This window comes from Ranitomeya variabilis, chromosome 4 (genome assembly GCF_051348905.1).
Source record: "Ranitomeya variabilis isolate aRanVar5 chromosome 4, aRanVar5.hap1, whole genome shotgun sequence".
NCBI classification, from domain to species: domain Eukaryota; kingdom Metazoa; phylum Chordata; class Amphibia; order Anura; family Dendrobatidae; genus Ranitomeya; species Ranitomeya variabilis.
Window position 1 is genome coordinate 303,592,188 of NC_135235.1, and position 18,948 is coordinate 303,611,135.

Consider the following 18,948-nt stretch of genomic DNA (forward strand, 5'->3'; position numbering starts at 1 on the left):
TAAAATCTGGTACTACATAGCAGAGTAAAGCTAACCAAGCAGGACAGGAAGGTACACATCCACCACATGGATAATACTAATCATTCCGCACTATATGGCACTCATTTGTAATACCAAATAGATAAGAATATAAGCTCACTATTAGAAGCCATATCTAATCTATAGTAAATCGAGGCTACTAAGTACCATACACCAATGTAAAATATATATATATATATAGAAAGATAGTATATACCAATGCTATTAGCAATCCACATATAACCTCCTATAGCCAAAAGGAGGTATTGTTTAAAATGTACATATAATCAAATATAAGGTGCAAAGGAGTGCTGGGCAGAGGAAAATGCAAGATGCAAGAGGCGTTGTTAAGCTAAAGTGCATATCTGGTGCGAAAATTGGATTATATAAGCAAGAATACCTACATGTGGTGAGAGACCTGAGACCCCAGCCTGCCGCCTCAACGCGCGTTTCGCCGATTTTCGTCAGGAGGCCTCCTCTGCCCAGCACTCCTTTGCACCTTGCATTTCAGTATATGTACATTTTAAATAATACCTCCTTTTGGCTATAGGAGATTATATGTGGATTGCTCATAGCATTGGTATATACTATCTCTCTCTCTATATATATATATATATATATATATATATATATATATATATATATATATATATATATATATATATATATATATATATATATATATATATATATATATATATATATATATATATTTTACATTGGTGTATGGTACTTAGTCGCCTCGATTTACTATAGATTAGATATGGCTTCTAATAGTGAGCTTATTTGTAATACCAAATAGATAATAAGAATATAAGTGCCATATAGTGCGTAATGATTAGTATTATCCATGTGGTGGATGTGTACCTTCCAGTCCTGCTTGGTTAGCTTTACTCTGCTATGTAGTATCAGATTTTAATTGTTTAATAAAATGTATACCTTCCTTAAGATACTCTCTATTGGGTCTCTTTATATTTAGAATTTCCCTTTTGTTGTGTTACATAATTTTTGGAGCAGGATTTTTGCTGAATCTGGATATACACACAGAGGTTTATATTTTCTAGGAGTTTAAAAAAAAAAAAAAAAAAAAAAAAAAGAGACTCCTGGTTGTAGAGAAGTTCTGAGTTTTTGATGAGGATTCTGAGAGTTTCCTCGCAGTTTATGCTCCTAAAAGACTCTGTGTGCACATAGCCCCCAAGCAGAAACTTTCCAAATGCTTCTCCGAATCCTAAAAAGCTTCACAAGCGGAGTTTCAGCTGAGATTCTGGCCAGGAAGCCGGGCAAAAAGACTCCATGTGCACATAGCCTAAGGTGTTAAAGGGAACCGGTCAGCACGATTGTGCACAGTAACCTACAGGCAGCGTCAAGTTAGCGATCGCCGATACTACTAACGCATGTATTTAAAAAAAAAAAAAACAGTTTCCGCCACGCCTGCTCAGTATCAGCCATCGGTGTCTATAGAGGTCATCCGATAGCTGCTATTGCCCAGGCGCCGGCAGCACCATCTTGATAGAATAGAAAAAAAAAACCTCCTCCAAGATGGCTCCACCTGTGCCATAGCAGCTATTGGATCACCTCTACATGTACCCATAGCGGCTACTGAACGTCTGATTTCTCCTACTCCTGAACTGACTAGAAGCACTTCACCTTCATATTAAATGGTGCAGGTTTCTTTTAGCAGTGCATGGGTTAATCTGCTCTGTTGAGAGCTCCTGGAAGCTTTACAGCATTAAGGCTCAGCTGTTCACTGTTAGCCACTCCCATCGCCTATATAATCTGGGCCCTGACTAGCACTCATTACCAGAGTTAGCTTATGCTGCATGGCTGGAGGTTGTTGACTGGTGGTTTTATTTGAGAAGGAAGTTGGTGGATTTTTCTGTGACTGTTGCTATGTTTTGGGTGTGTGCCAATTCCTCTTCTCCTACTTTGGTTTTACCCCATCTTCTACTACCCGATGCATACCTCTGTTGTTTGTGTGAGTATATTTGTATGATTGGAATTTTCCTTTATACCTTTTCGTATTACCTTGTTAGTCTGGTTACGGTATACTACTGCTCCCCTCTTCCCTGGGTGGGGGAATGGTACAGAGGAGCTAAGGCAAGGCAGAATTAATCCGGGGTACAGGGCGAGATAGAGCGCCCCTAGCGTTAGGGACAGGGAAGGAGCCCCTAGTCCCGGGACACAAAGATTTCTTTATTTTTGGGGGTGCTTTTCATGATTTTCATGCTGTTTTAGTGAATGGAATACAACCTTAATTTATGGAAGAGGATGACAGACTCATCTTCAATACTTTTCAAGACATCAACCAGGTTCAACAATTATCAGCCACAAAATCCTGGTGGCGGGAGGCATATGTTCACAGTGCTATAGTGTGGTGTTTTTTGGACATGATTTGCCAAAAATAGCAGTGAAAATGTGATTTTATAGCAATTGTCACGATCCCACCAGGGGGTCGGTCAGCGGATGGCACGACAAACACATGCAACGTGATGGAAATAGGAAGAGGAAGGCCCTACCGATATAATGAAGCATGGGACACCTCCTGAGCTCCAACCTGAGCCTGTCCCCTGCACTCCCCTAACACCCTAAGCGGGTCCTTCCCCCTGACGCCGTCATGAACCTTGTCCCTCACTGTCACCTAGCACTTCCCGGGCTAGTGCACTGGCCGGCAAGGGCGCTAGCCTCACCACTGCAGATGGTACAACACGGGGGTGGTGACAAGCACGAGACAGACAAGGTAAAAACACCACACTTAGCTTCCAGACTCAGCTGCCAAGCTCTACACCGCAGACGACACAGAAACAGGACTCCAAACTCCAGAAGTAGTTGACACCAGAGAGCTGCAACTGCAAGGCTGCTCTCCTTAGAATAACTCTATCACCAACAGTCAGCTGATGCATCAGGTGACCATTTAAAGGAAGGAGGGAGTGGTCACCACCCACATCAGCTGACCTAGCAATTTAGCAGCCACAGCACACTCCCTGCAAGGGAAAGTGACATTAACCCCTGCTGACCTGAAATGAAAAAGGCTACATTTAAATCATAACGTTATCAGAGCTGCCACAAAACCAAAAATGGATCGTGACAGCAATGTTGAAAAATCAATAAATTTAACAAAATAAAATAATAATAAATGATGATGAAGAGGCCACCTCTTCGTTTAATCTCCATCTATATTCGGCAGCCGGCGATCCCTTTGTCTTCACTACTGATGGTCCCACATTTAGCACGCCTCATGAGACCTTCATATATCTCATATTCATGTATCTCATATTCATATATCTATGGTGGGAAAGAGGTGGGCAGCATAATCGCTAAAACAATGGTAGGACAGCCCAAAATAGTCTCATGCCCAGATACACCCATTCTAATTAAAAGAGGCCCATGTATGAAAGTTACAAAGGTGGCCTTAAAGGGAATCTGTCACCCCAAAAATCGTATATGAGAAAAGGCCACCGGCATCAGGGGCTTATCTATAGCATTCTGTAATGCTGTAGATAAGCCCCCGATGTAACCTGAAACCGCGGCAGGAAGACAAGAAGAGGACGTCATTGTATGAAGATAGGAGGCGCCGGACCGGACCGTAACGTCCATCGGACCCGGACTGCAGCGGGACTGCCCCTGGGTGAGTATAATATAACCGGTTTTTCTCATCTTTCAGGATACATCGGGGGCTTATCTACAGAATGCATTACAGAATGCTGTAGATAAGCCCCTGATGCCGGTGGCCTTAGCTTATATACGATTATTGGGGTGACAGATTCCCTTTAAGAGAATGCATCTCCCAGTATCTTCATGTGTCTCTCCGTACCAGACGTTAGGTTTGGCAGAACACAGTGATGAGGAAACTAATTCAGCACAATAGTTGCCTTTCTAACTTTCATAAAAATGACAATTTTCTATAAAATTCCAAAAACGATGTGCAGAAACAACGGCTGACAGTGCAAGCGGCAGAATTCCCCTGATTGCACGTTATCATTACTCTGGGTGTATTATTATCGCCGCTCCCCGTGTGACTAAAGGCCCCGTCTCACATAGCGAGATCGCTAGCGAGATCGCTGCTGAGTCACAAGTTTTGTGACGCAACAGCGACCTCCATAGCGATCTCGCTATGTGTGACACGTACCAGCGATCAGGCCCCTGCTGCGAGATCGCTGGTCGTGTCGGAATGGCCTGGACCTTTTTTTGGTCGTTGAGGCCCCGCTGACATTGCTGAATCGGTGTGTGTGACACCGATCCAGCGATGTCTTCACTGGTAACCAGGGTAAACATCGGGTTACTAAGCGCAGGGCCGCGCTTAGTAACCCGATGTTTACCCTGGTTACCAGCGTAAATGTAAAAAAAAACAAACAGTACATACTCGCCTTCTGATGTCCGTCAGGTCCCTTGCCGTCTGCTTCCTGCTCTCACTGACTCCCGGCCGTACAGTGAGAAGTGAGAGCACAGCAGTGACGTCACCGCTGCGCTCTGCTCTCGCTGTACGGCGGCTCAGTCAGAGCAGGAAGCGGACGGCAAGGGACCTGGACACCGAAAGGCGAGTATGTAGTGTTTGTTTTTTTTGGTAACCAGGGTAAACATCGGGTTACTAAGCGCGGCCCTGCGCTTAGTAACCCGATGTTTACCCTGGTTACCCGGGTGCTGCAGGGGGACTTCGGCATCGTTGAAGACAGTTTCAACGATGCCGAAGTCGTTCCCCTGATCGTTGGTCGCTGGAGAGAGCGGTCTGTGTGACAGCTCCCCAGCGACCACACAGCGACTTACCAACGATCACGGCCAGGTCGTATCGCTGGTCGTGATCGTTGGTAAATCGCTTAGTGAGACGGGGCCTTTAGAATTGGTGACATTGAAACCACATATTCCCTTATCTCCATTTGACAGTTACCCTCCATGACGGAATAAACAGATTTCTGAATCATTGAAGGCGCGCTCAGATTTAATGCCCCGGCCCTCGCTGCACACACACCATTTAGCACTGGTGCTCAGTTTTCATTTCTCATCAGAACAGGCATAATGAAAATGACGGGGAGAACGGCATGCATGCTGCGAGATCCTGAGAGATAGTGCAAGGGGATTATTCCAATAAGGTCATAAGAACAAAGAACAATAATCGTCTTTATTACAGATGGATGCAAAAACCAAACCCTGACTTCTCAGCGCCGAGAAATTCACCACATACGTGGAAAGTCTCCTGTCTGTAGTATACATAAATAACCACGGTAGGCAGTATTATAGTTGTTACATTCTTGTACATAGGGGCAGTACTATAGTAGTTATATTCTTGTACATAGGGGCAGTATTATAGTAGTTATATTCTTGTACATAGGGGCAGTATTATAGTAGTTATATTCTTGTACATAGGAGCAGTATTATAGTAGTTATATTCTTGTACATAGGAGCAGTATTATAGTAGTTATATTATTGTACATAGGAGAAGTATTATTGTAGTTATATTCTTGTACATAGGAGCAGTATTATAATAGTTATATTCCTGTACATAGGAGCAGTATTATAGTTGTTATATTCTTGTACATAGGAGCAGTATTATAGTTGTTATATTCTTGTACATAGGAGGCAGTATTATAGTAGTTATATTCTTGTACACGGGGCAGTACTATAGTTGTTATATTCTTGTACATAGGGAGCAGTATTATAGTAGTTATATTCTTGTACATAGGAGCAGTATTATAGTTGTTATATTCTTGTACATAGGAGGTAGTACTATAGTTGTTATATTCTTGTACATAGGGGCAGTACTATAGTAGTTATATTCTTGTACATAGGAGCAGTATTATAGTAGTTATATTCTTGTACATAGGAGCAGTATTATAGTTGTTATATTCTTGTACATAGGAGGTAGTACTATAGTTGTTATATTCTTGTACATAGGGGCAGTACTATAGTAGTTATATTCTTGTACATAGGAGCAGTATTATAGTAGTTATATTCTTGTACATAGGGAGCAGTATTATAATAGTTACATTCTTGTACATAGGGGCAGTATTATAGAGGAGGCAGTATTATAGTAGTTATATTCTTGTACATAGCAGCAGTATTATAGTAGTTATATTCTTGTACATAGGAACAGTATTATAGTAGTTATATTCTTGTACATAGGAGGCAGTATTATAGTAGTTATATTCTTGTACATAGGGGCAGTATTATAGTAGTTATATTCTTGTATATAGGTGCAGTATTATAGTAGTTACAATGGTGTTCAAAAGTCCTGCATAGGCGTGAAGAAAACTATATGTTTCATACTTCTGCATCTCTACAGTGAAACTGGTGGGACATATATGTTTTTGTAATCCCTCATTGTATGCCATACTCATTTTTGAATGTCCCAAGTGTATAAATTGTTATGGTATGCGCATTTTTGATAATTTTTTTACAGCATAACCATACCTACACCAGTACAGTGTGTAGAATGGTGAACAGGTTTCTAAGTTCATTAACTTCCAATGCAAGTTCACACAGACTTAATTTAACTTTTTAAGATTTATTATTTTTTATTTAATTCAGAGTCCTGAAAAGGGCCTTTAGAGTGCATCTTTAGCTTCTAATATTTTATTGGCCAGCCTTTGCTCTTGAGCACCAGCTTGCATCTCTGTGGCATTGAGTGAACAAGCTTCTGCAGATGTTCACGAGTGATGATGTGGTTCCAGGCCTGTATCAGAGCCTCAATCAACTCATTCTTGGTCCTTGGCTGTTTTCTAGATATCTCTAATGATACCTTGTGCCACAAATTTTCAATTGGATTGAGGTCCGGGGACTGAGCTGGCCAGTCAATAGTAGCCACCTTGTTCTTTTTTTCCCATTTCCGTTACTGTCTTAGCTCTGTGACAAGGAGCATTATCATCCTGGAAGATATAATCCCCTGAAAACAGGTGTTGAGCAGAAGGCAGCATTTTCTTATTAAGGATGTCTATGTATTTTTTTGCATTAACCATACCCTCCACAATATGAAGCCTTCCAACACCATTGGCTGCCATACCAGACCATTACTTTCATCGGATGTTTCACAGAGAAGCTCAAACACTCTGGCTTGTACTCTTCATGTGGGAACCTTCTCACATAAGACTTGCCATCATTTCCTAAAATGCAAAAAGTGCTTTCATCACTAAATAGCACTTTTTCCCCACTCCTCCTTCCTCCATTTTAAATATTTCAATGCCCACAGTTTTCTCCTTTGTCTTTGTATGGCTGTCATCAATGGCTTCTTTCGGGCCTTGCACCCTTTCAATCCTGCTTCCAAACATCTCTTCCTAACAGTTGATGTTGCTACCTCAATATTGCACTTTTCTTGCCATTCTCGCAGAAGCTGAGGAGAGGTGAGCTTTCGATTGGCAAGGGATGTTCTTATCAGTACTCTATCCTCCCTTTTAGTTGACTTTCTGGGCCGACCAGATCTGGGCCTGTCCTGGGTAATTCCAAGCTGCTTATGTTTCTGCAAAATTCTTACGACTATACTCTGATTACAGCCGACCTTCCTTGCGATCTGGGGGCCAGTATAACCCTCTTCATGTAGCACCACAACTCGCACACAATCCTCCGCTGACAAAAATCTGAAGGCTCCCATCATAAAACTCTACAGTATGATTCAGCTAGATAGACCAACAGATAAAACAAACAAACAAAGCAGCAGATGGGATGTAATGTGATTGGCTGCCATATCCAGGTTATGATTGGTCACAAGAACCTCATCTGTGATTGACTAATTTTGGATCTGAAGCTGTACAATATTTAGTTGTGCTTTCAATTCCCATATTGTTGCAATAATATCAGGCAAAACTGCTTCAAAAGCTAAAAATATTACAGTGAGAGAATGCAAAATTGTATTCTGAACAAAACCATACATAATATGTCATATTAGCATCGAAGATATTCGACAGAAAACGTTTAAAACTTGAAAAATCAATTTATCCTATACCTATGCAGGACTTTTGAACACCACTGTATATTCTTGTACATAGGGGCAGTATTATAGTAGTTATATTCTTGTACATAGGGAGCAGTATTATAGTAGTTATATTCTTGTACATAGGAGCAGTATTATAGTAGTTATATTCTTGTACATAGGGACAGTATTATAGTAGTTATATTCTTGTACATAGGAGCAGTATTATAGTAGTTATATTCTTGTACATAGGAGCAGTATTATAGTAGTTATATTCTTGTACATAGGAGCAGTATTATAGTAGTTATATTCTTGTACATAGGGACAGTATTATAGTAGTTATATTCTTGTACATAGGGGCAGTATTATAGTAGTTATATTCTTGTACATAGGGGCAGTATTATAGTAGTTATATTCTTGTACATAGGAGCAGTATTATAGTAGTTATATTCTTGTACATAGGAGCAGTATTATAGTAGTTATATTCTTGTACATAGGAGCAGTATTATAGTAGTTATATTCTTGTACATAGGGACAGTATTATAGTAGTTATATTCTTGTACATAGGGGCAGTATTATAGTAGTTATATTCTTGTACATAGGGGCAGTATTATAGTAGTTATATTCTTGTACATAGGAGCAGTATTATAGTAGTTATATTCTTGTACATAAGAGGCAGTATTAAAGTAGTTATATTCTTGTACATAGGGGCAGTATTATAGTAGTTATATTCTTGTACATAGGGGGAGTATTATATCAGTTATATTCTTGTACATAGGGGCAGTATTATAGTAGTTATATTCTTGTACATAGGGGCAGTATTATAGTAGTTATAGTCTTCTAGATAGGAGCAGCATTATAGCAGTTATATTCTTGTATATAGGAGCAGTATTATAGTAGCTATATTCTTCCATTCCTACATCTGTACCATAAAGGGGTCAGAGTTGTTAGCTGCCAGATTGTGAATTTCTACCACGTAATGAATCAAATCTATAAATATCGGGAATCACAGTCCACAATAATAAACTCACAATGTTAATGCTCCATTTCATGCCAGGCTTATTAGGAGACAAAACAAACATGGGGCAGAGGATCACCGGAGCAGAAGAGCGCATGGTACAAATATCAATCCTTGCCTATCCAATATCAACAAAACACTGCTTTGAAATCGCCTTGAAAGGCAGAAATCTGGTTGCATGGCCGTCGCTAACACATCGCAGTATGACATTTGATCCGGTAACTCCATACGAAGCTCATTAGGGATAATAATGACATTTTTTTTCAATAAAAGCAGCATTACAGGATAACTGGCTACTTATCAGGCATGGTTTGCTGCGGACAGTAACCTCTGGTACATTTGCTGTAGGGAGTATTAAATCCATTGTGTCCTTTGGGGCAGGTCTCCCACTAGTAAAAATAAAATTATGAGATATAAAGAAAAAAACAAGATAAAAAGATAAGTAACAAACACTACCCAGGTGGATTAAACTTCAGAAGGTTCGATGTGTGTGGTTGGGGTACGGTCTGGAGGTGCAACCGGCCACATGCATCCAAAACTCCGCCAACCATAGCGGCCAATAGCCATGAGGTTTTGTTTAATTCTCAGATGGCCATTCACACCCTAAAGATGGTTGAAGCTTAGGCCGTGCTGCCACCGCTCCGTCACCTGCTTAGCCTTAAGAAATCTAACCAACTGTGAACCAAGGTCACCTGCTTTGGTGCAAATGAAAGTGACAACAGGAGCACTACAGAGGGAAAGCACGACAACCCCCAAGAAGTTAATGGTTTGCAGGTGGTGGTCACAGACATGCTCCTTTTAATTTGATTGATTCTCCTCTAATTTTGTGTTTCGCTGTTTTCCTTGTCACTTCTGGTAGCATGTGATACTTGTAGCACATTTTAGTTATAAGAGTAGCCAATCCACATGTGCCGTTGCAAAAAGATTTGCTTTGTCTACCAAAGTCTCAAGAGCATGGAGCAAATTACAGGAGGACAGGCGGACATGGCGGTGGTAGGACATCAATGCAGCAGCAGGAGCGGCAACAACGCAGAAGCAGGAGTGGCATCAACGCAGCAGCAGGAGAGGCATCAATGCAGCCGCAGGAGAGGCATCAACGCAGCAGCAGGAGCAACATCAACACAGAAGCAGGAGCAACATCAACGCAGCAGCAACATCAACGCAGCAGCAGGAGCAACATCAACGCAGCAGCAGAAGCAACATTAATGCAGCAGCAACATCAATGCAGCAGCAGGAGCAACATCAACACAGCAGCAGGAGCAACAACAACGCAGCAACATCAACGCTGCAGCAGGAGCACCATCAACGTGGCAGCAGAAGCAACATTAACGCAGCAGCAGGAGCAACATCAACGCAGCAGCAGGAGCAACATCAACGCAGCAGCAGAAGCAACTTCAACGCAGCAGCAACATCAACGCAGCAGCAGGAGCAGCATCAACGCAGCAGCATGAGCAACATCAACGCAGCAGCATGAGCAACATCAACGCAGCAGCATGAGCAACATCAACGCAGCAGCATGAGCAACATCAACGCAGAAGCAGGAGCCACATCAACGCAGAAGAAGGAGCAATATCAACACAACAGTAGAAGAGGAATTAACGCAGCAGTAGGAGCATGGTTTTTTGACCAAACTGACAAAAACAGACTCTGTGTGTGTGGCATGAGACCAGAAGTCTCGATTGGCATTCACCAGAATTGGCAGCTCTGCAGTTGGCATCCCATTCTCTTCACGGATGAGTGCAAGTTCACACTGAGCACATGTGACAGAGGTTAAAGTCTGGAGAAACGGTGGTGAATATTATGCTGCCTCACCAGTTTGGCAGTGGTCAATAATGGTCAGGGCACGCTAATCCCTGCAGGATCGCACAATCCTCCATGTAATGACCAGCAGTACCCTGACTGCTATTAGGCACTGGGATGAAATCCTCAGAGCCATTATCAGACCTGACGATGGTACAGAGGTTCCCGAGTTCCTCCTGGTCCAGGATAATACCCAGCCCCATGTGGCCAGAGGATAGGCAGCACCTTGATGACAAAGGTATTGCTGCCAGTGACTGCCTTCAAGTTCCCTTAACTCAAGTCCTATTGAGAATAAAAAAAATGAAAAAGAAGTGACCCTGGGGAAATGATTTTCCAAAACTCCCGTCAGTCAGAACACGACTGTAAAAGTCCATTTACACAGGCGGCACGATATGACCACCAATTGGTAAACCTTTCCCTTTACTGATCGTTGGTCATTAAATAGCCAGTTTAGAGAGGTAGACCAAAGTAAACGATGCACGCTGAGTGATCTGTAATAGATTGCTCAGTTTGCGTAAGCGGTCACTGTTCTCGGCAGCGCAAGTCCTGTTTACACAGAATCATGTGCTGCCGAGAAGGATTATCTTTTGTGCAGCACAAAAGACAATTTTAACCAACGAACAGAGTTTTGCTCATTCATTAGGTGATCAATTGCCTGTTTACACTGAAAAACTATCATGAAACCAGCGTTTTTAAGAACGCTCATTTATGATTATATTGCAGTGTAAATACCGTTTAAGTCTTCCTCTAGATTAAAAAGGCTGATAACAGTGAATAATAAATAACATTCGGTTGACATTAAATGCTAGCAGACTTTAGATTTAGCATCCCTTTAAGAAAGTGACTTCTCAGGACCACAAGTGCTCTGCTTGTTATTGATAGGAAATATTTTTTCTGTTCCTATGTTGTCAATTACAGTTCACAGGATAAAAAATATATATAAGAAATGTAGAATTATTAATACAGCCACTCAGTAGAAAAGAAAACCTTCTGTAATTTTCCAAAAATCATGCTGAATGACTGCGGAGAGTCAAACTTTTTTTTACCCTAAATGAAGAGCTGCCTGTATGCTGAGCAGTTCCTCTTGTCACCAGCAGATGGAGCCAGAGTAGAACTAAGCGCCCCATATTCGGCATTATTACCTGCACATGGGGAGTATTAATTAGGACCTCAATACAGGTCAGGTCGCCATGTGACAACTGACATATGAAGGTTGCATGTCACAAGAATCCCAGGTCTATAAGAGCAAATAAAGGGTTGGGGGTCCCTCCAGGATCGGGGGGGCTTTCAAAGCCGTGGCTCTCACCAGTTCATATATTACATTATCAATCAAGGTTTCCTGCACATAATATTACATCTCCCGGACAGTAGCCACTCCAGGGAACAGGCATGACCGCCGACAGGTCAACCATAGCTCCCATCAGCTGTGCATCCAGAGGGACGGTTCCAGGTTTGGGAAGCTGTCTCACAAGGACGCAGATACAACGAAATACAATGGTGGAGAGGGGAGAGGTCAGCCTACGGCTACACCATCCAGCAACACTGTGTGTGCCCCCTGCGCCGTATGAGGGGCACCGAGAGGGCATCATACTGCGCAAGGGGCACAGACAGGGCATCATACTGTGCAAGGGGCAGAGAGGGCATCATACCATACGAGGGTCATAGAGAGGGCATCATACCGTACGAGGGTCACAGAGAGGGCATCATACTGTACGAGGGTCACAGAGAGGGCATCATACTGTGCGAGGGGCACAGAGAGGGCATCATACTGTGCGAGGGGCACAGAGAGGGCATCATACTGTACGAGGGGCACAGAGAGGGCATCATACTGTGCGAGGGGCACAGAGAGGGCATCATACTGTGCGAGGGGCACAGAGAGGGCATCATACCGTGCGAGGGGCACAGAGAGGGCATCATACGGTAACAGGGTCACAGAGAGGGCATCATACTGTACGAGGGGCACAGAGAGGGCATCATACTGTACGAGGGGCACAGAGAGGGCATCATACCGTACAAGGAGCACAGAGAGGGCATCATACTGTACGAGGGGCACAGAGAGGGCATCATACGGTAACAGGGTCACAGAGAGGGCATCATACTGTACGAGGGGCACAGAGAGGGCATCATACTGTACGAGGGGCACAGAGAGGGCATCATACTGTACGAGGGGCACAGAGAGGGCATCATACCGTACAAGGAGCACAGAGAGGGCATCACACCGTACGAGGGTCACAGAGAGGGCATCATACCGTACGAGGGTCACAGAGAGGGCATCATACCGTACGAGGGTCACAGAGGGCATCATACTGTACGAGGGTCACAGAGAGGGCATCATACCGTGCGAGGGGCACAGAGAGGGCATCATACCATACGAGGGTCACAGAGAGGGCATCATACTGTACGAGGGTCACAGAGAAGGCATCATACCGTGCGAGGGGCACAGAGAGGGCATCATACCATACGAGGGTCACAGAGAGGGCATCATACTGTACGAGGGTCACAGAGAGGGCATCATACTGTACGAGGGGCACAGAGAGGGCATCATACTGTACGAGGGGCATAGAGAGGGCATCATACTGTACGAGGGGCACAGAGAGGGCATCATACCGTGCGAGGGGCACAGAGAGGGCATCATACCGTACAAGGATCAGAGAGGGCATCACACCGTATGAGGGGCACAGAGAGGGCATCATACTGTACGAGGGTCACAGAGAGGGCATCACACTGTACGAGGGGCACAGAGAGGGCATCATACTGTACGAGGGGCACAGAGAGGGCATCATACTGTACGAGGGGCACAGAGAGGGCATCATACTGTACGAGGGTCACAGAGAGGGCATCATACGGTAACAAGGTCACAGAGAAGGCATCATACCGTACGAGGGGCACAGAGAGGGCATCATACTGTACGAGGGGCACAGAGAGGGCATCATACCGTACCAGAAGCACAGAGAGGGCATCACACTGTACGAGGGGCACAGAGAGGGCATCATACTGTACGAGGGGCACAGGGAGGGCATCATACTGTACAAGGATCACAGAGAGGGCATCATACTGTACGAGGGTCACAGAGGGCATCATACGGTAACAGGGTCACAGAGAGGGCATCATACTGTACGAGGGGCACAAAGAGGGCATCATACTGTACGAGGGGCACAGAGAGGGCATCATACTGTACGAGGGGCACAGAGAGGGCATCATACTGTACGAGGGGCACAGAGAGGGCATCACACTGTACAAGGAGCACAGAGAGGGCATCATACTGTACAAGGAGCACAGAGAAGGCATCACACTGTACAAGGAGCACAGAGAGGGCATCACACTGTACAAGGAGCACAGAGGGCATCACACTGTACGAGGGTCACAGAGGGCATCATACTGTACAAGGGGCAGTGAGGACAATGAGATGGGGCACTACACTGAGTAGGGGAAGTTCTTGGAAAATCATACTATGTGGAGGGGCTTTGCAGTGCTGTCACATTACATGGGGAAATATAACGTATGGGGGCATTGTAGTTGATGTGAACACTAAGACTTAACTAGGTGGCGCTATTTCTGTGTGGACATTCCAGGAGGCACCATGGGGAGCACTAATACTACTGGGGGCGCTATTTGTAATGGGGACACTAGTACAGTTACGATGGGGGCACTCTGTCAGAGTTACATTTGGGGGCGCTAAGTGAAGCACAATTCTTTGGGATACTTTGTTATAGTTCTTACAGTCAAGAACTATTATAGACCAGACAATATGGGGGGCCACAAATACTACTGAGGCCGGAGATCTGCCAACTAGGCACATTTATTTTTGAGGGGGCATTGTGTAGGCACAATTACTATGAGGGACACTACGCAACTGCCCAAAATGATTTGCTATCAGGGACTATATTTCAAGGTAAATAATTTTGGGGAGACGATGTGATGCACTAAATATTGTAGGAGGCACTAGATTAAAGATTGCAAGAGCAGGCGTCCGGGCAGTGATCATCTTTTCCTATGTCTATAACTAGAAGAACACTAGTGTCCGGAAATTTACTGCCTTAAAGGGATCCAGTCATGTTGAAAATGGTGTCTGATCTACAGGCAGGAGGTTTTAGTACAGAGATGATCGATTCATAGACATTTTTGTTAGAAAAAGCTTGTTTTATTCACTGAAATCCAAGGTGTTTGCATGTATGAGTCCAGTGGGCGGGCCTACTAGTGACTGACAGCCACTTCTGCAGGAACTTATACAAGGTATAATTGTCAGTCACTATCATGCCCGCCCACTGGACTCATACATACAAACATACAAACACCAGGGTTTTCAATAAGTAAAATTCAAGTTATACTTAATATTTTCCTGTAAATCCATATATCATCAGCTTCTCTTTTTCTATACAGTGCTGTCTACAGATAAGATGACATATACAATGTGACAGGTTTACTTTACATGCAAAAATAAAAAAAAAAAAAAACAAAGGAAAAAACTGAAATTATGTGCAGAACACAGACATAAGTATTAAACATTTAGGGCTTCGTGTACTCCAAGCTTTAAGGACGGAGCTGTACTTGGGAACGCTGAACACACTTTATATGTATGCATGTATATTGAAAACAGCTTTCCACTCAGGCAACAGCCAGATCTCATGAATTAGGAGTGTCAGACGAATGACAGGGAGCTGCAGAGCTGAATGTATGTCATTATCTTATCATAACCCGCAGGCTGACATCTTCATGGAACGCTGCTGCCCTCTAGTGGTCATTCTGTAGAATGCACATGCAAAATAAATCAATGCCAATAAGGAAAACAGAACAGAAGCAGAGAAAAAGAGAATTATTCCAGAGCTCCAATATAAATATATGAAAGCGGTCACTTATCATGGGCCATATCTGTGCTCAGGTGTTTCTGCCACGCCCATGGACTCCGAATAAAACTACAATATGTATATTCAATGACGGCTTCAGTTACACTGCTCCTCACCGCAGTCATGTTTGGCACATCTATGCTAGTGATTAGTTGCGGTCCCAGCAATGGTACCCCACAACAACCACACATTTACCATCAATGCTGATAAAGGGTGCCTGTGCTTAAAACTTCTCTACATTTATATTGTAAATATGTTGCATTACTTATCTATAACCTTGTAATATAATTCCACCGTGTATTATACTCCAGAGCTGCACTCACTATTCTGCTGTACACACATTACATTACTGATCCTGTACTGACCCTGAGTTCCATCCTGTATTATACTCTAGAGCTGCACTCACTATTCTGCTGGTGCAGTCACTGTGTACATACATTACATTACTTATCCTGGACTGATCCTGACTTCCATCCTGTATTATACCCCAGAGCTGCACTCACTATTCTGCTGGTGGAGTCACTGAGTACATACATTACATTACTGATCCTGAGTGACATCCTGTATTATACTCCGGAGCTGTACTCACTGTTCTGCTGGTGCAGTCACTGTGTACATACATTATATTAGTGATCCTGAGTTACGTCCTGTATTCTACCCCAGAGCGGCACTCAATATTCTGCTGGTGCAGTCACTGTGTACATACATTACATTAGTGATCCTGAGTTACATCCTGTATTATACTCCAGAGCTGCACTCACTATTCTGCTGGTGCAGTCACTGTGTACATACATTACATTACTGATCCTGTACTGATCCTGAGTTACATCCTGTATTATACCCCAGAGCTGCACTCACTATTCTGCTGGTGCAGTCACTGGGTACATACATTACATTACTGATCCTGAGTTACATCCTGTATTATACCCCAGAGCTGCACTCACTATTCTGCTGGTGCAGTCACTGGGTACATACATTACATTACTGATCCTGAGTTACATATTGTATTATACCCCAGAGCTGCACTCACTATTCTACTGGTGCAGTCACGGTGTACATACATTACATTACTGATCCTGATCTGGTGTAACAGAGCGTGAGCTGTGCTGGACCAAGTGATTGGCTGCAGCAGTTATATAGTTGTGACATCACAGCTGCAGTCATGGCAAGAAAGCTCTTGGAAACACAAGAAGGTGATACAAGAAAGACAATACATCTTTCAATGGAAACCAAAATATCTCTAAGAAAAATGAAATCCGTAACATAATGCTGCCCGTCCACCATACAATGAAGCATTAAAATATCACTGATAATTAAAGGGTAATCCCACTCCAAAGTTCATGTTGGTCTCAGTAATCTCATAAATAGGAAGAATTATCCATGACCACCAGAATTCTCTTATATGTAAACGGTAAAGGCCACCAAGTCATTTTAAAGGGGTTTTCCATCCTGTACAGGGCTGACATATTTGTAGGACATGCCACCAACCACCTGCTGTGCAGGGAATAGTAACAGAATCCAACTTAAGTCCATCATCCGCAGCTCCCTGTGCAGTGGCACTCTGGATTGGATGGACCCCCCAACCACCATTAAAGGGTTTCTCATGTCATATGAGACTGATGATCCATCCTCAGCATAGCTCATCATTATCAGATTGCTGGGGGTCCGACACGTGGAGCTGATCTGCAGAACCGGGCAGCGGCCGCTATACACCTGTCTGCCACTAGAGCTAAGAACAGCTGGTCAATGGGGGCGGCGGGTGTTGGACCCCCAGTGTTCTGATATTGATGACCTAGGATAAGTCATCAATATAAAGTGACGGGAGAAACACGGCACATATTTTACAGGATGGGACTGCCCCGTTACAGAATATCAGCGTACTGCAGAACTCACCGGTACATGCGCCCTATGGCGCTTCCATACCCATGTGAGCCATAACTAACATTGCTGGGTGCAATTATTTGCTGCCCCTGTGGTCTCTCTTCATGGGATCAGATATTTTGTTTTCTGCAGAGACCTGTTATATTTGGATGGACGTACTATGACACAAATTTCTGAAATGGACACGGTAGTCTGAAATCTGAACTGTGATTGGTTCCTCTGATCTTTGAGTATCACCCTTCCTATATACCAATGTGCGCCCAGCAGCCACGTACTTATTATTGGGGTGCCATATTCTGACCTAGACCGGGGACTTACAGCCCATACGAGTAGACAAACACTAGAGAGGCTCCATGATCACTGACGGACACAGTATAGACTCCGATTTGGCGATGAGACCCAGGACCCCGCAGTCACCCGTCCTTCACTTACCTCGTTGAAGAAAACTTTAGACATTTGACCAGTGACTGTTTTTAATGGTTTCGTCAAACTTTTCCAAGTTTTTCCGAAGAAATGGTGGTAGGTGATATCAAAGAGGGACAGACACAGCTGATATTGTGCTTCAGGGTTTCCATCCAAAGTCCCCTAATTAAAGGGAAACAAACAAACAAAAAAATCAGTCCAGGAATATACCCCCATACTATAAATTAGGATCCAGACTACAGCAGGCTTGTAATATATTTAGTCTAGGTTGTATCCACACCAGAACACACACAGATCCACTGTTCTCTATTGTCACTGGTCACCAATTAGAGATCATGACATTTTGAGAGCCATAACTACAGTCAGTGCCCGCGGGTGTGCAGAGACATGAGGGACCCCGAGAGAGGACATTTCTGCTTCCTGAAAGTGCACACACGACATGTCTGACCAAGGGAGCAGTCATTTGTGGTGTCTGTGGGTGGCTACAGACAGGCATGACCCTCATACCACTCATGGTGTCTCTGGGTGCCGGCAGACATGTCTGATCAGGAGAGCAGTCACACACAGTGCCAGCCGATGCCTCCAGACATGCCTGAAATGCGAGGGTGCCTCCATAATACAGCACCCAGCGAAATATTCATTTCTACCACCTTCATACATGCGCAGACAATATCAGAGGCCTGTGGTATCCAGTGTGGCCCCGCAGACTTAGTACGACTCTAGAGAATGCTGAGCTTGTATAGACTTGTAACGCATCTGTGTGCACGTAGAGCTTATACGGACCTGTAAGGCTACGTTCACATTTGCGTTGTTGGGCGCAGTGTCGGCGACGCGACGCAACCAACAACGCATGTACACAACACAGCGTTTTGCGACGCATGCGTTGTCATAAGATCCTACAGATCGGGACTTTCGGCGCAGGGAAAACGCTACAAGTAGCGTCTTGTGCGTCTATATGACGCATGCGTCGTAAAACGCAGTACAACGCATACCGGCGCATGTCCATGCGCCCCCCCCCCCATGTTAAAGATAGGGGCGCATGACGCATGCGTCGACGACGCTGCGCCCAA

At 43.9% G+C, this 18,948-nt stretch overlaps 1 protein-coding gene across 4 annotated transcripts in view; it reads right to left on the bottom strand.

The window, feature by feature from the left end:
• The window catches only part of NPHP4 (nephrocystin 4), a 249,137-nt gene that overhangs the window by 207,439 nt on the left and 22,750 nt on the right, over positions 1 to 18,948 (bottom strand). For all 4 annotated transcript variants that reach the window (XM_077250341.1, XM_077250340.1, XM_077250338.1 and 1 more), the window contains exon 3: positions 17,888 to 18,040. In XM_077250341.1, the coding sequence (XP_077106456.1) occupies positions 17,888 to 18,040 (153 nt within the window). The remainder of the gene's footprint in view (positions 1 to 17,887; positions 18,041 to 18,948) is intronic.